Below are 25,246 nucleotides of genomic sequence, written 5' to 3' on the forward strand. Positions count from 1 at the left end.
CATTGTTTGAACAAGCTATCTCATCCAGACATGATCGTCTGGGGCTGCCGTGAGATGGACTCTTCGCCCAGCAGCCTGTCCTCTTCGCCCAGCAGCCTGTCCTCTTTGCCCAGCAGCCTGTCCTCTTCGCCCAGCAGCCTGTCCTCTTTGCCCAGCAGCCTGTCCTCTTTGCCCAGCAGCCTGACCTCTTTGCCCAGCAGCCTGTCCTCTTTGCCCAGCAGCCTGTCCTCTTTGCCCAGCAGCCTGTCCTCTTCACCCAGCAGCCTGTCCTCTTCGCCCAGCAGCCTGTCCTCTTCGCCCAGCAGCCTGTCCTCTTCGCCCAGCAGCCTGTCCTCTTCGCCTAGCAGCCTGTCCTCATTGCCCAGCAGCCTGTCCTCTTCGCCCAGCAGCCTGTTCCTGTTCAAGTCAAAAAAATGTGCCTTAGGATCACCATACTGTAAAATCCTACCTTGGATTTGTTTTGCCATTTGTTTGACTGAAACAAAGGGCACTTGGAGCTGGTGTTGATCCAAGCCAATGGCAGTGTCTCCTCACAGATGGCAACCTCCAAAACAGTTGGCGGTTGTTGAATAGACTATCATATCAAATTAAAATCCATTCAGAGAGAGAAAAAAGTAGGGAAAAAGCCAATAGACAAAGAACAAATAAATTATTTACGCTTCTCAATTATGAATCAATCATTTTGCAAATTATTAAGGATCAATGAAAAGAAACTGAAAATCAGCTCAGAGGAAATTGACTGTTTACATCTAGTCACGTGTTTTTCTTTCTTTTTTTCTGCCATGTTTGAAATTTGCCTTTATAGTTTGTGTTCTTCCCACGCCCCACACTATTTCTCAACTAACAGCCCGACGTGGGCTTTGGCAATTGTACATCTCAAATTTGAGAGAAATGTAGGTGCAAAATATAATCTATTTGTCATGTCAATGTTCATTTCAAAGGGTCTGTGAACAATTCTGTAGTGAAAAAAACAAAAAGCTAAAAGCTCTGCCGAAGGGCCATGAAGGCTCGAAACGTTAACTGATTTCTTCTCCGCCGATGCTGCCAGACCTGCTGAGTTTTTCCAGGTAATTCTGTTTTAATTCTGTAGTGAAGCCTGTTAAGAGGTGAGAACGGTTCATGAAATATGATGCCTGTCTCTCAGTAAAAAGGGTTCTGAACCTGATGAACCTTCCTAATGTTAGCACTTGTCAAACCAAAAATTATGAAAATAAAGTTAAAGGTTGGGGGCATGGGGGTGGGGTGTCTGGAATGTCCCCCCAGGGAAGGTAGAAAGAAGCTGAAGTTAGACATGAGGCAGTGATGCACCCAAAGTGGCACCTCTGCTCACCTGTCCCATGCTAATTAGATGCTATTCCATGAACGCCACAAACTCTGCCAGGGCCAACTTTGGAGGGCATCATTAAACACAATCCTGGCATAACCAGCCAAGGAATTTTGGGATGCAGGTTTGTAGCAATATAGGAGCATTAGTATCTCTTTGCACCGAGTTGGGCAGTATATTTGTAAAAACGTCCTCTCAACTTTGCAGGCTATTAGGGGTTAACAAAAAGAAACTGAAAGTCAGCTCAGAGGAAGCTGACTCGTTCTTTGCCTCAACCACACCTCTTTTCTTTCTTCCTTTTCCACCCATGTTTGAAATTTGTTTGCCTACCTTTTTTCCATGCCCTGCACTATTTCTCAGCCAGTAGGGAATTCTTTAAAACACCTAAGCCGTTCCTCGAAGTTGTGCTGGACAAACCATGGCCGCCCCTCAGCTCAGTTTTCTTTCCTTTCCTGTGAAGAAAGAAGCCCCTGCTCGCTGCTCCCCGACAAAACGTCCAAGACTAGAACTTCACAATGAAGAGAGGAATCAACAGAATATCCCACCCAAGCACTTTTACATTCCCCCTTTGCTTTGACTCTCAAGGGTCAATATTGAACAATGGAGCTTTGATGCCCAGAGATATTTTTGAATTAATATTAACAGAGGTAGGACAATTTGAGGCATCTGGGACCTTTCGAAATGCTGTTTCTAACAGACCAATGCCTGGTGCAGAGGTTTCATTCAACGAGCTCCACCAGAATTCATCAGGACACATTTCTTTCTGTTCCCTGTTGAACTGCTTGTTGATTTGCTTATCATTCCGCATTGTGGAAACAATTTCAGTTACATACTGCCGCGTGGACCACTTTTGCTCAGCTGCTGTCTCCAAAACGATTGAATTACTGAAGAGGTTTTACTAAAAGCTCCAAGCACCGTGCTTAGCTGTCCTGCAGTAAACCAAAATACCTATAAGATTATTCAAGTAGATTGAATATATGCCTAGTCTAAAACGGTTCAGGGTGACCCGGCATCAAGCAACAGACATTACAGAAGCAGAGTCCGAATGTTATGATAGAAAGTGGTTGCTTTGAAAAGGGGCATATCAAATGTTGGGATTGAGCAGGAGATTGTGATTATTCTAAGTGGCAAGTTGAAATAGAAAGATGAGGGCAGACTCAAGTGGGAAAGGTGGCCTGTTCCGAAGATGTAGTGTCCTATCATTGTATGAAATTTGAAATTATGCCAAGCAATCTGCAGTTTTTTAGGTTGACAAGCATAGCATTAAACAAACCTACAAAGGATAAGTGTTAACATCAAGAAGGTTCAGCAATTTCAGAACCCCTTTGACTGCAGGACAGGCATCAGGTTTCATGAACCATTCTCGCCTCTTAACAGAATTAACCTCGTTACAGAATTGCTGACAGACACCTTGTAATGAAAAAAACAAAAAGCTAAAAGCTACTGCGGATGCTGGAAATCCAAAACAAAAACAGAATTGCCTGGAAAAACTCAGCAGGTCTGGCAGCATCGGCGGAGAAGAAATCAGTTAACGTTTTGAGCCTTCATGGCCCTTCGGCAGAACTGAAGCATAGTTAGAAGAAGGGAGAAATATAAATTGGTTTAAGGTGGGTGAGCTCTGACATGGGAGTTAGGTTACATTTAACACCTACATTTGTTATAAACTTGACATGTACAATTATGGGTTAAAAGTACTGGGTAATGAGAATAGGAGATGAAGGGAAGGGTAGCAGTGTTAATAAAATTGCACCATCATCACAGTAAGGAGGGATTGAAACGAGTGTAATCAGCAGATTAAGTTACTATGAGAAGAGTTAAGAATAGTAAAATATAGAAAATACCACTTAGAATATATTACAGACTTTCCGACTATAGTGGCTTAATGGAAAAATGTACGTATATTCAGATGAGGAAGTCCTTTAAAAAGGATAAAAAGATTTTAACCTCTATATAGATTGGGGGAGAAATACGAACACCAAGAAGAAAGGACATGGATTTATTGAACATGTTCAAGGTAGCTTGTTAAAGCAGCATGTCCCCAAGCTAACAAAGGAGCCAATTAATCATGAGTAACAAGCCAAAAAAAGGTAACAATCTGATAGTAAGAGGTTTATGGATTGTATTTCGATTGAATTTGCTACCTGACCTGAAGAGAACAAAAGTGAGAGACAAATCAAGGTCTCGGTTCTGAACGAGGGCACTTTTAAAGAACGAGGAAGGATGTGACTAGAATAAGGTGAAGGGCATTGTTGGTTGCGAAATATATAGCCCAGCTGTGGAGTCGATTCAAACTGGATTGCAAAATAAGTTTGTATCCCTAAATGGCAACGGGGGAGGGGTGGGGGGGTGGGGGGTGGGGGTTCTGGCATGAAATAACAACAGTTCATGAGAGTGATTCAGACCAATAAAGAGGCAATAGTAGTGGCAAGAATGAGAAGAGAAGATTACAGAATGAAACAAAAACAGACCCAGAAAATAATAAGAAAGGCAAAAGAAAGCATACTGTGGAAAAAAAAGCTTGCAGGCAGAGTTAAGGATAGCAAAAATAATTATAATTACAGCAAGAAAAGGAAAGAGGCAAAGAAGATATTTGCTGCATTGAAACAGATTTAGATATGACTGAAAGAGAGACAGACCTTCTATTTATATAGTGTGTTTCACAACCTCAGAACATCCCAACATACTTCACAGTCAATGAATTACTATTGACTTAGTAGTTATTGTTACGTAGGCAAACTTGACATCCAGTTTGTATACAGCAAGATCTTCCAACAGCAAAGAGATAAACGATTAATTAATTTGTTCTGAGAACCATTTGGCCAGGAAGTTGAGAGAATTCCCTACATTTTTTCTTAAAAAGAGCTGTGGAATCTTTCACATCTATCTGTTTGAGCGAATGAGCTCTCAGTACAACATTGAAGCTCTTGACCTCGAGAGGAACTCAAAACTTCTGACTTGGAACCAAGCACGCTCAAACTGAAGCGAACAACACTTGGCCAAATGAAGGAAAATGACATGGTGGAAACTCTAAATGAATATTTTATTTTGGCCTTTAAAGTGCAGAAGAAAGATACGCTATGAAGGGTAAGTGGAAGAATAATAATTGGTGAAGTGTAGAAACTTAGAGATCAATGAAAAAATAAAAATAATGACGGATAAATTGATGGAATTGAATTCGAACAAATTCCAGGCCCGGATGGTATCACCCAAGTGAAATAGGTAAGGAAGTTGGTTATAATCCTTCAATGCTCATTAGGTTTTAGAATAGCGAATAGTGTCAGAAGGTAGGAAATAGTACACTTTTATTCAGAAAAAGAGGACGGGACAAACCATGTAACTGCAATTCTATGGCCTGAATTTTCTGGTCGGCGCGTGGGGGCAGGTCCGCTCGCCGACGCGTAAAATGACGTGCAGTGATGTCAGCGTGTGTCCTGACGTCACCGCGCATCATTCTGATCTTCAGTTTGGTGGGTGCGCACCAGAGTCGGCCGCGCACCCGCTGAACTGTCAAAGGCTTATTAAGGCTATTTAAATAGTAATTTAAATGATTAACAGGGTTGCCCATCCAACCTTAAGGTTGGCGGGGGGCAGGCGAAGAGCCCAAGCAGCCTTTGCATTTTTCATGGAACTTCATCCACGGACGGGATGAGGTTTCGTGAAGCGTTTATAAATGTAATAAAAATGTTTATTAAAATTCATTGACATGTCCCAGCTCATGTGACACTGTCACAGGAGGGGACATGTCTGAATAATTTTTTTTTCCTTTATTTCAATTTTTCATACCCAAAGTAATCTCCCTGAGGCAGCTCCGTGCCTCAGGGAGATTTCAGCACTCTTAACGCATGCATGCGCGAAAGAGCGCAGGCCCCAACTCTCCCTCCTCCCTCCTCCCCCCCTTCCCCCCCCCCCCCGCCCACACTGGGAGCACTCAACGTTTCTGGGCGCGCGTCATGCTGAGCGGGCCTTTATTGCCCTGCCCACACAAAATGTCGGCGCGCAACCGATCGTGGACAGCAATCGGCTGCGCTCCCACTCAGCTCCCCCCCCCACCCCCACCTCCCCCAATGGGGAGAAAATTCTCCCCTATATGTTTAAAGTCTGTCTTGGTAAAATTGCTAGAATCTAACATCCAGGACAGAATATGTGAAACTTGGAAAGATATAGGGCAATATTTTCCCCCTGTTGGGGTCGGGGGTGGTTGTGCTGAAGTGGGTGGGTTCCCGATCGGGGGCGCGCCACCCTTTTACATTGGAGGGCCAATTAAGGCCCACACAGCGTGACGTCCGCCCAGAAGCGCTGAGCACACCCTGTGCGGGTGGCGGGGGGGGTGGTGGTTGTGGGGGGGTGATTCCCTGAGCCGGGGGTGTGTAAGAGCACTCAGATCTCCCTGAGGCAAAGTGCTGCCTCGGGGAGATCAGCGTTACTTTTAAAGACGGAAGAAAATTTAAGGACATGTCCCCTCATGTGAAACTGTCACGTGAGATGGGACAGGTCCATGACTTCTATTAAAAAATTTTTGTGAGATTTTAAAACTTACATGAAACCTCATCCCGCCCGTGGATGAGGTTTCGTGTGTTATCTGAAGGCCGCCTGGCCTCCTCGCCTGCCCGCCCACCTTAAGGTTGGACGGGCAGGCCCATTAAGTCCATGAATTAGTTTTTTAACGGCCATAATAAGCCATTGACAGTTCGGCGGGCGCGCGGCCGAATGAAAATCTAAATGATGCAGGGTGACGCCGGGACACACGCCTGACATCGCCCCGCCTCAGTTTACGTGTTGGCGCGCAGGCCCCGCCCCCTCTCGCCGACTGGAAAATGCTACCCACAAGCTTGGCCTGATGTTAACATTACACTTGCCTTTTTTGAAAACTATGGGCCAAATTTTACTACAACCCTCCCCCCCCCACCCCCCACCCCCCACAGGAGGTGGGGAGGGAGGTGATGGGAGCCAGTAAAATCGCTAGGAGCTGTGTCAGATCCATCAGGGAATTTTACCAATGGCGGAACAGGAATCAGGCAGGCTGCTGGCCCAGGGAAGCAGGCAGCCAATTTACATATGTCAAGGCCGGAAATGGGACCATTTTACAGTGGCATTGGCATTTTACAAATGACGGATCAACACTCCCTCCCCCTCCTTTCACCCCGTGAGGAAGCCGCCAGTTAATGGTGGTGGTCTCCCAAGCAGCAGGGAGTCGGGGGTGGGGTGGGGGAGAATGTTTGTTTTTTTTAAAGCAAAGAGGGGGTTGCAGAAAGGGAAAGGCAGCAGCCATGGCCCAGGAGGGCATCACCTAAACAGTCCCAGCCATATCTTCGGAGGGGTTTCCCTTGCAGCACTCGGCCCAGTGTTTATTTTAAAGATTTTTCTTACCCTGCCTGCTGAAGGCAGCGGGTCTCCAGCCTGTCCCAGCGGTGGCCACCACTCCAGGTGGCGCTGCTGAGCTGCCAACTCTCTGATTGGGCCGGCTGCTTTCTCGGGGCAGGTTGATGTCCTGAATAGAATGGCAGCCCTGGCAACAGTCCCTTAATTGGCTGCCACCTGTAAAATTCAACGGGAAGTCCCACCTGCCACCCGTGCCTGCTCGTGACACACACTTCACACTTCCTCCCGATGTCGGGCCATCGGTAAAGCGCTGCCCTTTAAATCCACGATAATAAATTGTCAATTCCTACATCCATGTAGGAATGGATGTCTTAGAAGTTTCAGTCATAGGCAGCCTTTACAAAAACAAACTATATTCAGATGGGAATGGAAAAAAGTGATCCCGAAAATGGAGAGGATTGAACTGATTTGCAACATAAAAACTGTAACCTTCTCGAAAGCCAAGCTTTTGTGCATATTAAAGGAAATAGCCAGACGCACAAGTCTAACACAAGAGGTGCTTGCAGGTAACCATCGCCATATAGGGCCTGATTTTAACTTTCCGCGGTGAGTTTTGAATGGGTTAAAATCGGACCCACAATGCCTTTTGCATCCGTAAAGTGTAGCATGATTTTCATTTAGATAGAGAAGTGTAACAAGGATGGTGCAGCTTTAAATATCTGAGATGGCCTCACTTTCCACAGTAACTATTCAATCTTAAGGTAGAGGTTTTTGAATTTACAAAGCTTCTGCTGGTGAGAACTATACAAACAGCAAACTACTTGGTTAACATTGACAGGGAATAGCAGCTGCTAAAAATTGACAGAGTATAGTATGACATTGACCATGCTAGACCTTAATCATGTGTTATGGGGTAACAGCACGTAATTCCAGTGGTTGTTAAATCTTTTAAATCTTAGAAGAATGCTATTCTCTATCGAGTCATCACCTGAAAGTGGATCAGACTACCCAATAACCATTTCACTTCTCTTAAAGGGATAATGTCAGAATACGAAAACAGTGGCCAAATTGTGGCGCCTCGACATAGCTCTATTTGATCGTTTATCTATGTATAACATCTAGGGTTAACAGTTTCATGAATTGTACATTTAGGTACACCTTTCCGGTGAAGCAATGTCAGCTTGACTCAGCTAGTGGCAATGTCATCTCTTCAGTCAGAGGTTTGTGGTTTTCCCTTCAACCATGGTACATAATTGAGGCTGACACTCCATGTGGTACTGAGGTGACACTGTGTTGCTGAAAAGAGAGGCATGTTGCCAAAGCTTTGCTTCTTGCACTCATCAGGACAAACACAAGAATGCCAGAGGGTGCTGATGGTTGGCAAGTGGACTCTGATTAGCCCAAGGCGTTGCCATGGAGAAAGCAACAGGAAACTATCGGCTCTCCAAGTTCACGGGTAATTCAAAAAAGGTGTACAACTTGAACATATTTATTTTGTTTGCAGAGTATGTGTCCCTGTGTATGAATGTATGTCGCTTCTAACAAGTGTAAATGAGCCATGTTACCTGGGAGCTTGGGGAGCCTATAATTCTCCGTTGCTTACTCCATGGCAATGCCTCAGCCAATCACAGTCCATTAGCACCCTTTTCTCCTGTAGTATAAATTGTTGTGATTGTTTCAAATTTGGCATTCTTGTGTTTGTCCTGATGAGTGCAAGATGAAAGGCTTCAGCAACATGTCTCACTTTCCAGCAATAGTCAAGTTCTGCGCCACCAAGCAACTGCTTGCAACACTGTATTTTAAACAAAGACCCTGTCTGCCAGTTCTGAGAGTTTGAGTGGACGCTAGGCATTAGAAGTCTCCTGGCACATTTCTACCAAGAACTAGGAGTTCCCATATTGATCTGATCATCATTCCTCCCTCAGTCAACACCACTCAAATAGATAACATGTCATTTATCTCGGTGCTGTTTCTGCAATCTTGCTGTGTGCAAAATGGCTCCTGAAAAACAGCAGTCACTAAGGTTGAAATAAAAATGTAATTCTTCTGTTTGATGTGCTCCAAGGTTCGGATAAAAACTGAACGTTTCATTTCCAGTGCAGAAAGTAAAACAAACTGGATCGAGTCAGAAAAATAATAAACTCGGAGTGTGCAGTGGGACAGATCTTTGGTTTGTGTGATAATGTAGAACAACAGTGATAGTGAGTCAGTAATCTATTTTATATCTCATGATATTCATTGCCATTTACTTCATTTTCGGATGTCTTGACTAAGTCAAGATCTAGCCCAATGTGTGAACATTTACCCCAAGCAAATTCAAAATCTACATAAATTGATTCCAAGTCCCAATTTGCTCCTGACTTAACAACGACTTAAGGACACTTACCAGTGGTGCATACTGCTTCTATTATGTAGTGATATTAGATGCGGAATTTGCTCTGTGGCTATTCTGTCACAGGGCTGGAGCAAGTATAGGGAAAGTGCACCATTTCTGGCCATTAAAATCAACGGGTGGAAAATCATAGGTTGGAGTTGTGACATTTCCTGCTATCCACTTCCTGTGTGCACCAGGAGTGCAAAAGTGGAACATCTCCCCACTTCTTCACTAAAACTTATGTACAAAAAATACTCAGGTCTGCCAGAAACCAGATATTATTGGACTATGATATTTTGTAAAATACCATTCTCATTTAACATGATGATATTTTTTGTTGATGTGGCAATGTATGATTGCAATATAATGTTTAATGGTAGTAATATATGGATGGTTGTAATGTAACATTATTGTAAGGTTATATTCAGTACCATTGTAGCCTTGTAATATATTAACATTCTATAACTTCATGTACTAGTGTTGAATGGCAGGATAGCAACACTGTTTATTTGCAATGTAATAGTGTTGGATATTTGGAATATAGTGACACTATATGCGTGTAGTATATTAATGTTGCATAATTGTAACATTGTATGGTTGTGACCTGGAATTTCCTCCCTAAACTTGTCTCTGCACTTTCTTCCCCTCCTAAGATGTTCCTTAAAATCTTTGCCAACCTGTCCTAATATCAGCTTATGTGGCTTGGTGTCAAATCTTGTATGACAACACTCCTGTGGATAACCTTGAGACATTTTACTATGTTACAGTTGCTACATAAATGCAACTTATTGACTCTACCAGTGAGTCAATGCAGGATGAGTTTAGTGTGCGTAGGACTGATCAGCAAATTGACAATGGCTTCTGCATAGATGTCAGTGTCCATGCCTGAAACAGGCATTAAACCCTTTTTTTGGGTGGAGATAGGGGCCAAACGCTGTTCAAAAAATTTGTCAATGCTTGCCTTCAACCATTGATTATTGTATTCTCAGGTGCTTGGCAGCCAAACTGGTCCTTAAACCGAGGCTAAGTTGTAACTTTTTTGCTTACCCTGCATTAAAGGTGCTATAAAAATTCAAGTTGTTGTTGTGGAGCTGGGAGGGGTATTTCTGTTCCCCTCAACTGTACAATAAATCTGCAGACAGCTGCCTTTCACCCACCTACTAATTACCACCCCCACTTCCAGTCCCAGACTCTGCTTATCACCTTGACCACCAATCCTCCTGGTCCCTGGGATCGGCGAGCTGCATCTCTGAGAGGCAACTGGCACCTGCAGCTGACCAGTAATAAACAGATGGGGGCAGAGCCCGCAGCCCTGCTGCCCACCTCATGCCCCTGATTTGGGAGCGATGCAATTTCTAGGCCAATGTCCTGCCAAATTTATCTTCGTATTGCAGTCTTAATTTTCACTTTAAATGATCACAACTGACATTCATGAGACTGTACATGGGTGTGATATACACAAACCAGGTGCAGCTCCATAAAATATTTAATCAAAAATTGAAAGATAACCATCAGCAACTAAAAAAACAGCAGAGATAACTTTGCTGCAGTCAAAACTTTGTAATTCAGTTCTTGTATCATGGCAGCTGACAGGTGAATGGATAAGGATCATATCAGCAAAGGACTGTTACATAAAAAGAAACCATTCTGTAAGGAGGAGGTGCCTTTGTGGGTTCTGAATCCTATACACTAGATGTGCTGTTAGCATCATTGCAGAAGGCTACAGTTCATGCTGTTTGGCAAACAGCAGGAACTTTCTTAGATACAGTTCTTTGCTTGAGTATTAAAATGTGAGTAAATGCTGGATGGGGAATGTCTAAATACAATTAATGCAGGACAAAGATACCTCCTCACAGATCTTGTTGGTTAATTACACAGCAGACTTCTGTAAAGTGTATTATGGCTGTTTGCCTGTGAAAGCTACCTGATTTCAATGATTGGGCCAGGATGTGACATTGAGTTGACCTCGGCCTCACCCTCCAGCTCACAAGTTAAGAAGAGTCAATTCTTCAAGAGCATTGTTTGGAGCGGAGTGATCCTTGGAGAACTGCTGTTCCCATTAAGAGTAGCTTAGCCTTGTGATGAATCAGAGCATTTTTCACAGCAATTGCCTCCAGAATTTGACAGTAAATTGGATTTACCGGGTTATATAACTATTTTCTCATTTTAACGATTAAATATCCGGAAGGAGCAGATTTCCATTTTTCAGTTATAGCACGATGCCTAAACTGCCTGAAAATGCGTCTGTAAATTACGGCAGGATGAATTTCAGTCGGTGAGTTGCGAAGGAAATCTAATTCAGCAAGAATTCTAATGCAAGTTGCTCATTTCAAGATTTTAATTAAACATGACAGAAGGCACTTGAGGACAAATAAAGGCTGCAATTATAATGCTGCCCTAATGTGCATTATATATCCATGGGTGGATCTTGTTTCTGTGGAATGATAATGTGATTGTAATTATAATTTAGTGTTGATTATATATGATTATTACATTAAGAAGAGATATAATGTCAGCTTCTGCCAGTGAAACTATTTATGGCATCATGGAATTGAACTTGGGGCGGGATTTTCCATACCCGCCCGCTGCTGGTATCTTCCGGTCCCGCCGCAAGTCAGTGGACTTCTGGCTGGGGCACCGCCTCGCCCACGGCGGGTCCCACCCGCTACAGGGCCAGAAGATCCCAGCCTTGGTATCCTGTGAGGTAGAGCAAGAATATATTTGTGTAATTATGGGGCACTTTTCAAACTGGGATTAGAGCTATTAATCTTCCCGTTAATCAATTTGGATTTGTTTTGTTTATTATTCCAGCGCTGAAGAGTCCAGCTGCATTCCATGAGCAGAGGAAAAGCCTGGAAAGAGCCAAGGTATGGACTCCAAGATGTGGATGGCAAACTCGGTCATAATTTTGGGTGATATTAAATCAAACAGTGATTCAGAAAATTGAATGGCACAAGATTGCATAGGATACAGGGCATGGAAGCAGGCCAAACATTAAAGCAAAAAACTGCGGATGCTGGAAATCCAAAACAAAAACAGGAACAGAAATACCTGGAAAAACTCAGCAGGTCTGGCAGCATCGGCGGAGAAGAGCACAGTTGAAGTTTCGAGTCCTCATGACCCTTCAACAGAACTAAGTAAAAATAGGAAAGGGGTGAAAAGGTTTTTCACCCCTTTCCTATTTTTACTTAGTTCTGTTGAAGGGTCATGAGGACTCGAAACGTCAGCTGTGCTCTTCTCCGCCGATGCTGCCAGACCTATGGAAGCAAGCCATTTGGCTCAACAAGTCCCTGCCAGTGTTCATGCTCCACTTGAGCCTCCCCCCATCTTTCATGATCTAAATCAATCATAGTAACCCTCTATTCCCTTCTCCCTCTCATGCTTACCTGGCTTCCCCTTAAATGCATCTATACTATTCACTTCAACCCCATCCCTGTGATAGCAAGTTCCACATTCTCATCACTCCTTGGGTAAAGAAATCTCTTCTGCATTCCCTGTTGGATTTCTTGATGAGTTGCAGGGGCAGAAAGAGAAGTCAAGCTAAGCTTAAGTAAAAGCAAAACACTGCAGATGCTGGAAATCTGAAATAAAAGCAGAAAATGCTGGAAAAACTCAGCAGGTCTGGCAGCGCCTGTGGCGAGAGAAACAGAGTTAACGCTACGAGTCCATCGAAGAAGAGTCACGTTGGACTCGAAACGTTAACTCTGGCCGGAATTTTCCAGCCTCTCAGTGAGAACTTCCGGTCCTGCCGATGTGAACTGAGATTTCAATTGCTCGTCGGCCCCGCCACAGGGGCAGGGCTTCTGGAAAATTCCGGCCTCAGTTTCTCTCTCCACAGTTGCTGCCAGACCTGCTGAGTTTTTCCAGCATTTTCTGTTTTTATTTCAAACTTTTTTTTAAAGTTTAAAAAAAAACACTTTGCGAAACGCTTATATTGTCAAATTAAAATGAAATCCTAATCCCGATATTACAATCCCGAAATTGTATTATTCTAATTCAGGGTTATATATAGAACTTAACATGAGGTTACACACAATTTCATATTGGAAATGTTTTAAAGATTATAACCTCATCATTTAATGACGTGGATCAATGACTGTTAATTGTCCAGGTCCAGCGTGATTTCAAATCAATTCTCATAATGCAATCAATGGGTAGAGGACAAAGAGGGGATTCTGAGATGTGCGAACTGAAGTCCAACTTTGCTGATCAAAAATGATCTTTATACTTTATGAAATAACGTATTTTGTTTTTGTTCAGAGCATTTTAAGAGATTACAGCCAGAGCACTGCTGGCATATATACTACAGGAACCTGCATAAAATAGCCGCTGAATTGCATAAATTAGTCAATAAAATAGCCCAATAGTCCATAACTATAATGGCAAGTTTCAAAGCTATTTATTTAAATAGAATCAATCTTATCATATAACCAATAAATTACATGAAGGAGACTAATATGCAAAGAAAGCCTTGCCCTGAGTCAGAATAAAGGGGACAGTGATTGATCTGTGTTCTGATAGAGTCTGCTGTCCAGTGACTGAAGGGCATGAGCACCAACTCCTGTTGTAAGCAAAGAACCGGACAGCTGACAGCCCAACATTTAGCTCACGGATGCAGAGCTATGTAGCACAGATCACAGAAATATGCTGTTAAAGACAAGTCAGTTGGACAGCAAGATAAACCAGCATTTGGAGCTTATTGTTAAAAAAATGTGCATGGATGAATTTTACTGTTCAAAGTCAAAGAGATAAAAGCCCTTTAATCTATATGCTGTGTAGATACTTTAAACTGTCATATTTCGTTGTGATATCCCTCAATTTAGTCTTAACTTATGCTCCTATATGTACTTGCCTGTCTACCAAAGTCTACTTTTTAATCAGCCAGAAAATTGTAATCTTGTAATCTGGATGGCGTGTGTTCTTTTACATGTTTCTGTCAATGGAGCTATGCAAGCTAATTTTTCCCAGTGTGCTAGTATGCTTTCAACGATTGCCTGTTTATTAACATCTGCAAATCCATTTGCAAAGCATTTTGATTTGAAATGACCTTTCAAAGCTCTTGTATTTTTGGGCTACTTTCAATTGGCGGAGCTGCAGTGTCTCAAAAGCCTTGTAATATTTATGTTAAATGGTTGCGTGTGACGGAAATTATTGGCCAGGATTTTTCCCTTTGTCAGGCAGGGGCGGGCGGGAAGCCAACCACCGCCGCGATCGGGTCCCAAGCGCAATTTCACATTGGCGGGCCAATTCAGGTCTGCCCAGCATGAAACGTGCGCTGCAGCGCTTAGCGCTGGCTGTGTGGCGGGGAGGAGGGCGAGCGGGGAACTTCGTGTATGTGCGCAGGAAAAGCTCCCTGAGGCACAGAGCTGCCTCCGGGAGCTGAAGAGTTTATGAATTAAAAATAAAGAATTTTAAATTGTTAAAAAAACGTCTCCCCCCATGTGACTCTGTCACACGTGCAGGGGCATGTTATTAATGAAATGTTTACATTTTTATTTAATTTTTAATAACTGTTGGAAACCTCATCCCGCCCGTGGGTGAGGTTTCCTAAAAATATCCAAAGGCCTCTGGGCCTTTTCGCCTGCCCGCCAACTGTAAGGTTGGACGGGCAGTGAAAAATTCAATTCCCACTGGGACTTTAATGGCCTTAATAGGCCTGTTAATTGTTCACGGGCATGTGCCAAGTCCCACACGCGGCTGCCGACTGAAATATCGCACGAGTGCGCTATGACATCGGGACGCTCGCCCGAGATCATCGCGCATCATTTTACGCTCATTCAGGCCTGACAAGCTAAAAATCCTGGCCATTATTTTGAAAAACTATCCACCTTTTTATCCTTTAAGTATTGTCATACATTCCCCTTGGTAGTTGCACATTCCCATAAGGCACATTGGAATGTTTCTTCTTTTTTGAAAAAAGGACATTGTGGTGATAATGACTTTCCCTTCCTGTTTCTGGTAATGCAGCATTTTTTTCTTAGCTTCTCTTCCAGACATTTGAAAACTCATCTTACAGTGCTCAAGTTGGCATTTGTGAAAGCAAATTGATGAAATCACCTGAAGGCTTTCCCTGTCCCAACCCACTCTTCTCAATTCTTTCATTGTTTCTGGACACTGTGGTTGTCATTCTTTGCAGCAGGAATGGTCTTTGCATTGATATTTGTGCTGACTAATTCCTTGGTAGCGCAGTGTTCAGAAGGGTGGGCACATGTCCTGATTGCAAGTACAGGTTGTGGCCATGTGGCAGGGATTATATCAGATTTATGACTGGTCGTACCAAATTCATCAAGTTTACTTTGGGATTTCCGCCAGCTGAATAAGGCCCACTGTCTGGAGTCATGGCACTAACATGACAGCACTTAAAATACACCTAAACAGCTTACCGCAGGATACCAGGAGATACGAGTCAGCACCAGAACACAATTTGATTGGAAAGAGAGTACTTAATCAGTTGATTGTGATCCTTAATTAGCTCAGATTTCAGATTGATTCATCATAACTGAGGACGGTAATAGAACAGTACAAACATTAATTGATTTTTTATGGTCAGTTGAATATGAAGTGGATTTGCATTTTGTTCCTTTTTTTTAACATCCAAATATAAAATATGAGATATGGGGGAAAATGTATACAAAAAGCTGACATCTTTTCAAGCCATATGGTTGCTGGTAAAAGCAATTAAGATAAGAGTCGAGGGAGCTAGATAACTTTCAGAGGACTCATTTTTGAGTTTTAAATGTGTGAAACTGTTTAGGATTACATGAAGAGCTTAGAACTGGCAAAGATAGATAAGCAATTAACAGATATGCAGTGCTGTAAATTAAGATATAATTGGGAAATCAAAATTGATTAAGAGAAAAATTATTTAAATTAGCATCCAGAAAAGTGAGTCAGGACATAGGGGAAAGGGCTGGGAGTAGTTTTTGCAGTTTTACATTTGCAAAAATGATGCGTTCAGATGTGCTTTAACATAGACACTTAAGTATCGACTAGGTGCAACTGCTGAATTGACTCTTGCTGTTCTTACCCAAGTGTAAGGTAAACTTTCTCATTCCTTGCCGGTAGCTTGAACTAAAAAGGATACATAGGAAGGAGAAGGTGTAAAAATGATTTACAGTGACGCCAGAACTAACAGGCTATAACTATCAGGATAGACTGAGCAGGTTGGGGCTCTTTTATCGATTGTAAGGAGAGTTTTGATCCATTGATAGAACCTCAATTAAACTCCCTTCAAATTGATTCAGATGAAGTGAATAACTGGAGATTGTAACTGGGCAGCAGAAACTTTACTTGATTATGTGTTTAGCTGAATATGGATTTCCATTTTGTTCAGTCTTTTTAACATCCAAATATAAAAGATGAAATACAGGGGGAGGTGGGGGATGGGGAATGGAGAAACTTGTCTACAAATGCACCTGATCCTGTCACTGAACAACTCTACCCTAATATATAAAGCTGTATGACTAGACGTGCCTCATGTGCCTAGAAGTATCATGTATTTTGTAAATACAATGTGTGTTCATTATTCTGTACCTGTGAAAACTTGTACAAAATATTTTTTTTTTAAAAACACACACACAGATATACCCTAACTATTATCCATTCCACAAAGATAAATCCATCTTTTCAATCTAGTGGGCCCAGCAAATGGTCCTTAATTCAGTCAGCAGCATGGAGCCACAATGCCATTACCACATATCATTTCTAAGTCTGATTTTCCACCTACTGGCGCCTATATCATTTATATATATCACATTTTCATTGTCGTACAAACAAACCCTTCTTTCTTTCACTGAAAAATGCACAGACAAGGGAATTTTACGCCTCTGCATACCTTTCACTCACTCACTCTGGCAGTTTCTGTTTTGGCAGTGGACATTGATCCTTTGATTGCAAAACACACCGAAATGGTTTACTTCTGCACAAAAATGCAATATATAATTGCTTGTCCATTCCTGCTTCTGGTGCTATGATTCAGTTACATTTTTTTTAAAGGATATTTTTCTTGTATGCAGTGAAGATACCAATTTCTTACTCTGATTTTATGGCAGTTATGATAAATATGGGAGTATAAGGGCTGCGTCCAAGAACTGAGGGAGGTGGCCCAGCCCCAGTGCCACATAATAACAATGCAGCCTCCCTGACTGCAGTGCAGGCCGATGGTTGAGAATTCCTCGGACTGCAATACTGTCATCAAACTCGCACCATGGCCAGGATTTTACAGTTGGCGTGCGGGGGTGGGCCCACCACACCGGCATGTAAAATGACGCGTGATGACGTCGGGCGTGTGTCCCAACGTCATCATGCTGTCTCGCGATATTTCGTTCGGCGGGCACGCGCCGGAGTCGGCTGCCCGCCTGCCAATAATTGATAGGCCTTGTTAAGGCCATTAACCAGGTAATTAACCTGAATTTCACTCTGCCCGTCCAACCTAACGGTTGGCGGGGCAGGCAAAAAGGCCTAAGCAGCCTTTACGTTTTTTAGGAAACCTCATCCACGAGCGGGATGAGGTTTCCTAAAGCTTTTACGGATTAAATAAAAACTTTTTCTGAAAAATAAAATCATGTCCTATCTCATGTGACGTTAAATTTTTATTGCATTCATTTATTTTTTTGAAAAGCGCTTGAATCTCCCTGAGGCAGCTCCGTGCCTCAGGGAGATTGCGCTGAACTCGACTCTCCCTCCTCCTCCCCCCCCCATCTGCACAGGTAGCGCTACCACTCGCGTATTACGCTGGGCGGGCCTTAATTGGCCCGCCCACGTAAAATGGCGGTGCGGAGCCAATCAGCTCCGCGAGCGCTCCCCCCAAACCCACTGACGCGGGAAAAATTCAGGCCCGTGCCCTCATCGTGAGTCTGCCATGAGTGTCCTTATGACCCAAAACTTGCACTGTTATTCTCTGCTACGAATGAGTTAGCATGCCCTAGCTTAACCATAAACCCCTAGAATATGTGGGAAGCCAGCTAAAGTTCCTCATCACCTCCAAAGACAAGTAGGAGCACACTACCAAAGGAATCCATACATAATCTACTGTTTAATCGGTTTTTTTTGAATGATGCACAAAACAGCCCCAAGGATGAACTACAAAGACTAACCTTAAAAAAAAATATACGGACAGGCCTGCCTTTAAACCAGAATCCTTTCTCCCATCCAATTATTGGCAATATATTTTATGATATCAAATTGCACGGAACAATTTGTCACAGAACCTCTATTATTCACCAGGTCATCTGTAGCAAAATAGAGAACTAAGACCCCATAAAAGTCTATGAGCTGCAAGGGCTGTCTTTACCTTTGAAGATCAAACAATTTCCATTCCAGAGTCAGTAAGTCAAACTATTGTAGACAAAGTAAATAACTTGAACTTAGACTTGTAGGCCACCAGAAAACCTACTTCGACTGCAAATGAAAAACACAAATTTCACCTGTGTGGCTGAAATCGGATTAACAGATAAAATATCCTTGCCTTTTGAAGAACCTGTAGTTTGATTCATATCTGGATCTGGGGCCCCATTATTGGTTAGCAACACTATGGAGAATTTGATAGTATATATAAAACATAGTGGAGGGGGGGAAATTTGTTTGCATAGCTCTTGCTTCTAACAGCACCACAAAGGCTTATATCGATTTCCCAGCAGCAGGCAATGCTGCGGACTGCTATCTATGTAGCTTGCCCACAGGGTATTGGCATAAGTGTGCATAACGCGAATGCCTGTATGGTGCTAGGTCAAAGGATTTTTTACCCCCAGTTTTTCTTACGAAAATATGCATCTCCCTGGGTGAAAGCTCTTTTTTTGTCACACTGTAATCACTGTAAATGCCGAAATTAGCTAATATCATTGTGTTCAAAATTGCTGAAATTTTAATAAAATTTAGAACCTCCAAAAAGTTAGATTTCAGTGGTTAGCACTGCTTGTGCTGTCTACAGCACACTATATATTGTGAAGCAAATTCAGTTATAAATGAATGTTAAAGGTGTATACCACAGAATTTTAATGGCCAGGACTTTGCGTGAAGAATAATGCTGAGGCTCTTTGCTCAGCGCTATTATGGAGTAAATTGGACAGCAACTTCCGGAGTCTGCGAATGTGCAGCTAAACAGAGAAATTAGGAAGTTGCTGTCCGAGATTCCCCTGCTCCTCCACAGGCTGTGCAGTAACAGTATCTCATTGACAGTCTCAGCATTAAAATCCATGTAAAGATGTGAAGTACTTACCCACTAGTTACTCACTAAATATGGCAGAACAAGTTAGGGCTCTTGCATTCAGGTGTAAGTAAATTTTTAATGGCATACTAACTCAAACAACCTCGCACCATGCACTGAACATTTTAATTTACAAATATAGAGTCTCATTCCTTCAGAATTTAATTAATGTTGGAGATTTAATTTTTTGTGTGTTTTCTTTTTGTCACTTTTATCTCTGTCTCTATTAATCCCATCTTTCTTCCCCTCTTTTTATTTTGCTTTCTTTACATGATTGTACAATGAATTAAGTCTAGTTTATACTCCTGGGTTAGACTCTGTGGGATGAGGTCATGGAATTTTAGCACATCAAAACGCATGAATCAATGTTGGGTCAGATGTTAAAATATTTTAAAAGTTGAATCCCTACTCCACTTCTGCATTTTACAGAGGTGGGACACGGGGCAGGGAATTAACCTGCTTCCAGGAGGGGTGTGTTGGGCAATTTAAATATTTTAATGAGTCTGGGCAGTCTCTAATTTAACTTTCCTTGCAGGTTTCACAGCGGGTGGTGAGGGTTCCCAGGCCTGGGGAAATTAAGTACCATCACAGCATTGATTCTGGGTCAGGAGTACCCCCATCAGCTAACACCAACCCCAATAAAGGTTCCTGAGGTGAGGGATCAGATCCCCTACTGGAATCGGAACTCCTGGATGGTGGTCTGGACCTACTTGCTTTCACTACCTGCTCTGGAATGCTCCCTACTTGACTGGAAGCCATACCTGTCAATCAGACCGACTGCTGGGTGGGGAACATAGCAGGGACAGAAGATGGAAACTATAGAGTTAAAAGTCCAGAACACGAAGGGAAACCCAGAGATCTGAAACTCCACTTCCTTCACCTACGTAATCTGCCTCTGTTACTCCCCAGGCTGGCGTGTCACAGTGGGAATCCTTCAGCCTGATTGGCTGAAGAGCTTTGCTATAGCTTGTCCTGCTCACAGATGCCACAAATCTGGTTGTCATGATCTCTAAATGCCGAAAGTTGCTTCTCAAAAGTCCCTGACAAGTCTGCGGGCATCTGTAAACATAATGAATGATGAGCACTGTTGGTTTGCCACTGGCCAGAAAAAAACAATGCCATTATGGCTTTTTTGAAGCAAGCCATTGCGGAGACTTGCATAAGGAGCTGTGGTGAGTGTGAGTGGAGTGGTAAGGTAAGGAATAATACTAGGATTAGGAGCTCGGTGGAAGTATTATATAACCCAAGAAACTAGGATTGTCTCCCACACTGAGATTGCAGCCTTTATCCATTCCGATTTAGCTCAGTTTACTCTGCACAACACAATTTAAATAGTTAAATGCGAACCACAGCTTGATGTTGGAGGGAAGTTTCATTTACTTTTAGAAATTTCATTGAATTTCAAAGCCATTTCTGGCAGGGTTTTCTTTTACTTATTCATGGGATGTGGGCATCACTGACAAGGCCAGCATTTGTTGCCCATCCCTAATTGCCCTCAAAACTGAGTGGCTTACTAGGCCATTTCCAAGGGCAGGCAAGATTGTTGTAGGTCTGGAATCACATGTAGGCCAGACCAGGTAAGGACAGCAGATTTCCTTCCCTAAATGGCATTAGTGGAACCAGATGGCTTTTTACAACAATCGCCAACAGTTTCATGGTCACTATTACTGAGACTAGTTTTTATTGCCATATTTTATTGATTGAATTTAAATTCCACCAGCTGCTGTGGTGGGATTTGAACCCATATCCCCAGAACATTAGTCTGGGCCTTTGGAGTGCTAGTCCAATTACATTACCACTATGCCACTGTGCCACCATGACCCCTTTGTCACATCTAGGTATGAAAGAATCATTTTTTTCCATAAAACAGGGAAAATGAGCAGTATTAAATCTAAATCCGTTATTTATGCCTTGCTGGTTATGGAGATAGCTTGGGTTTCCCAGCAATGTTTGTTGAAATAGAATCAAGGTATGCAATATATTTTAACCAAAAAATTGCACTATGTGACAGGGCCCAAAGTATTATAATGGATTTAATTGTCTTACAAATTGCAAGAAACTTTCACTTAAGGAGTTTGGTTACACTTAAGTGGAGGTTATTAAATAAAGAAAATTAAACACCTCAAAGCATTTTGTGGATGCTTTTTGAGAGTTGCCAAAGGGTGGTGAAAATAATTAAGATTTATTTCCAGCATCAGTCTTACCCCCGCTATACCTAATCTTCTTAGCACATACTCATCAAAATGTGAAATGGACTTCCAAATATCGTTCTGAAGCAAAAGTCTTGAAGTCATTTAAGAAACAGCAGAACGCTGTGATAGCGGTCTGTATTTTTTTTTTGCCTGAGCTGATTAGGCTTGCAGTTCTCCCCGCTTGAGTTAAATAGAGTCAAGTGCCACCATTCTGTGGGTAAGACACGTTTGGTGGAGCTGGTGGTGAGGTCAAAAGATGCAGGTTGAAAATTAGGAAGAGAGTGGCAACTGCAAATGCTGAGTAGCTGAAATAAAAGCAGAAAATGTTGGAAGTAGACAGCAGAATCATCAATTTGTAAAAGAAACTAGGGTCCCTTTGCTACCTCATCCGCTTGCCAATTTCTTTACATGTAAACTTAGATGTGAGTTCCAAAGAAGAGTCATATTGGACTCGAAACATTAACTTGGTTTCTCTCTCCACAGATGGTGCCAGACCTGCTGAGTTCTTCCAGCATTTTCTGTTTTTATTTCAGATTTCTGCAGTGATTTGCTTTTATCAAAGTCACAGAAATTAAAAATTGTACTGTACTAAAAATGATGGAATGTTCCGGACTTGGTCAGTGTGGGAATATAGTATAGAAGGCAGGGAAACCTATCACAAAAATTATATCAAAGTAGTTTTAATGATATCCAGGGGAAACTGTAGTCATAACATATATAATTATGGTCTGATTGTGTGATTTGATATAATGACAAACCAGAAGATGTCATGCTGTGAGACACAAATAATCTTGATAGAATTATAAATATGTTGCACAGTATAAAACTAATTAGTATTAGAAACTTTGGAAAAACAGGTACATGAACCCCCATAAGTCCCATTCACATCATTGTAATACATAACATGTTAAATGTGTAAGTAGCAGCTGTTCTTTGGATGGGCTAAGTATTTTAATTTCCTGCCTTAATTATTCATTTGAATAGTGGTTTGAAATTAATTTTAGAAAATGTAACAATGTACTGAGGAAAATAGATCTATTATATCTGTGTATCGATGTATATTTATAATTTAAGTGTGATATATTTGTATTTTTAAAGATTTGAGGCTCTTGTTGTTTTTGTAATAATGGGCTAAATATTCTGGTTGGCGGGGGGGGTGCGGAGCAGGCAGGCGTGGACCCAATCGCCGCCCGCAATCGGGTCCGTGCCGCCATTTTACATGGGCAGGCCAACCAAAGGCCCGCCCAGCGTAATGCGTGACTCCCGAGGATAGCCGGAGTAGGCGGGCGGCACGGGAGTGCACTGTCTGCCGGGTCCAATGGCGACCCGGCAGCCTGTTTATATGAAGCGCTGGCAGCCTTGGCAAGGCTGCTCACAATGGCAAGTGGAAGGGCTCCCCGCATAGCCCCTGGCTCGCTGTGCCTGGCTTGCCTGCTCCCAATGGCAGTGGATGAAGGTCAGTGCACGCCTGCATAAAGCATCTGTGACCTGCTTGACACAAGTGTGGACAGTTGATTGGGAGACACCACAAAGATCACCCACCAACCTCTGGAAGGAGCCTTATGGCAGCTGTGACCTTCAGAGCCACTGGCATAGCGTGCCCACCCACACAGTTAGCGGAGATCTCAGGGCCAATCATCTGACAGATATAGTTGACTGTCTCCCTTGAGAGTCGGAGCCTCCTTCGGCACTGCACCTCAGACATATTGAGGCAGTTGCTTCGCCACCTGTATACCCTGGCAGCAGGATAGTGGCGTCTTCTGCGGCCCCTTCTACCTTGAACTACCTCTTGGCCCTGCACCCCTTCTGCCTATGCCTGTCCTCCCAAAGGTGACTTCCCTAGAGGGTGAATGTGCACTCCTGGCCTCCTCCCCCTTCCTCCTCAGAGGAGCTGCCTCCAGTGGACAGTTCTGCTCCCAACCCAGGCTAAGGGAAGGTTTCCTGAAACCTTCAGGCCCAGAAAAGATTACTCACCGCAGAGTGCTGACCTGAAGGTTAAGAGTCCAGAAAAAGCAGCTGGTATGCGTTTTGAAGGACTGAGATCACACAGGCATGCTTCAAAAACTTTCAGAAATAAATACTTGACTATGCACACTCGCGAGCCCAGTGAGCCCTCTTATCCCGCCCGTATATGAGGTTAATACAAATGTGCCCTACCCGCCTGCCCGTTGCACCTGTGCGCTGACCCAAAGATTGCACGGGCGCCGAAAAATCCGCGTCGATTGCTGAGTCAAGGGCCTTAAGTGGCCCATTAATTAATGGCAGGGGCGCGTCAGACATCATCGCGCGCCTGCCCAGCGAAGTATCGCAATGGCGCGCGGTGACGTCGGGACGCTCGCCTGACATCACCACGTCATTTTGCGCGCGGACGTGTGGGGCCCACCCCTGCTTGCCAACAGGAAAATTCTGTCCAATATTTTAGGGCCTCTTGGACTCCCAGTACTTGGCAACACCATCTGCTGCTTAAGTCATATAGGCAGTCTATAATATTGGCTTTGATTAACTGGAACTCAAATTTTATCTTATTCATAGAATCATACACTCAACCTACTGTGCCTGTGTCAGTTGCTCGAAATAACTATCCAATTAGTCCCACTCTGTTGTTCCCTCCCCATACCCTTGCAGTTCCTTCCCCCTCGTGTTCTAACCAGCAAACCTCCCTGCTGCTAAATTACCCTTTCAGCCTTGAGTCTGGGAATAAGTACAGAATAAAAACCAGTTACACAACTGAAAGGAGAAAAATTCCAGTGAGACATCTTCAGATTTTTAGCAGCCTATTCAGGGTGGCTGGTGTAGTTGAAGCTTTGCCGTTACAATCTCATTCATATTGTGGTGCCCAGGAAATGGACGAGAAAGCAGGGGCGTTCTCACCTTTAAGGTAACATGTCTGTCTCTGCTGGCTTGCGAAATAGACCGGGGATCAGCGCCCGGGGCCTCTGCCAATGCTGCACCTTTACTGATTGCTAGAATGGATACCAAGAGTGGGGCAGAGCAACATGCTTTAGCCCCTCTGGTGACACCCATTACCAGGAACTTGCTGTATGTGGAGGGACAGATGGATATTTTTCCCAGAGATAAAAACAAAAAACTACTGCGGATGCTGGAAATCCAAAACAAAAACAGAATTACCTGGAAAAACTCAGCAGGTCTGGCAGCATCGGTGGAGAAGAAAAGAGTCGACATTTCGGGTCCACGTGTTCTGTTGAAGGGTCATGTGGACCCGAAACGTCGACTCTTTTCTTCTCCACCGATGCTGCCAGACCTGCTGAGTTTTTCCAGGTAATTCTGTTTTTGTTTTGGATATTTTTCCCACTATTCAACAGTACATTATTCACAGGTAGACCATGCATTGACGTAAGCTGCAACAGGGCAAATTATTGTATAATTTGTAGCTGGTGCACTGACACAAACCTCTCTCCTTTGCCCAAGCAACAAAAATAGGTTGCTTTTTCCATGATGAAAGGCTGTGTCATTTCAAATTGACCGAGTTTTTTTAAAGCTCAATTTGCAACTCCCCAAGCTGCAAGATTTCATGTTTGCCAAACAGCTCTCCAGCAAGTAACTGCTAATATTTGAATGTAAGCCCAAGGAGTCTGTATTTCATTAAATCAAATGCTTGTTCATAGATATCCTGTCAGGTGATAAGAGTATGATGTGATATATATATATATATATATAAATGATTATACACTTCAAAAGAACACATGTAGCATTATATATAGTCAGCAATTCAGCTGTTTGTAATGCTAAATCGCAAGCTTCTTAGAAGTCTTGCATTTTGTTCATACAAATGGGCACTTTTGACTATTCACCAAAAGATGCTCTTAAAATCC

At 42.9% G+C, this 25,246-nt stretch overlaps 1 protein-coding gene across 7 annotated transcripts in view; it reads left to right on the top strand.

Moving 5' to 3' along the window:
* Nucleotides 1–25,246, top strand: part of myocd (myocardin) — a 636,396-nt gene that overhangs the window by 550,820 nt on the left and 60,330 nt on the right. For all 7 annotated transcript variants that reach the window (XM_078570714.1, XM_078570713.1, XM_078570715.1 and 4 more), the window contains one exon: nucleotides 11,829–11,884. In XM_078570714.1, coding sequence (XP_078426840.1) covers nucleotides 11,829–11,884 — 56 coding nt within the window. The remainder of the gene's footprint in view (nucleotides 1–11,828; nucleotides 11,885–25,246) is intronic.

Source organism: Cetorhinus maximus, chromosome 24 (assembly GCF_964194155.1).
Source record: "Cetorhinus maximus chromosome 24, sCetMax3.hap1.1, whole genome shotgun sequence".
Lineage (NCBI taxonomy): Eukaryota > Metazoa > Chordata > Chondrichthyes > Lamniformes > Cetorhinidae > Cetorhinus > Cetorhinus maximus.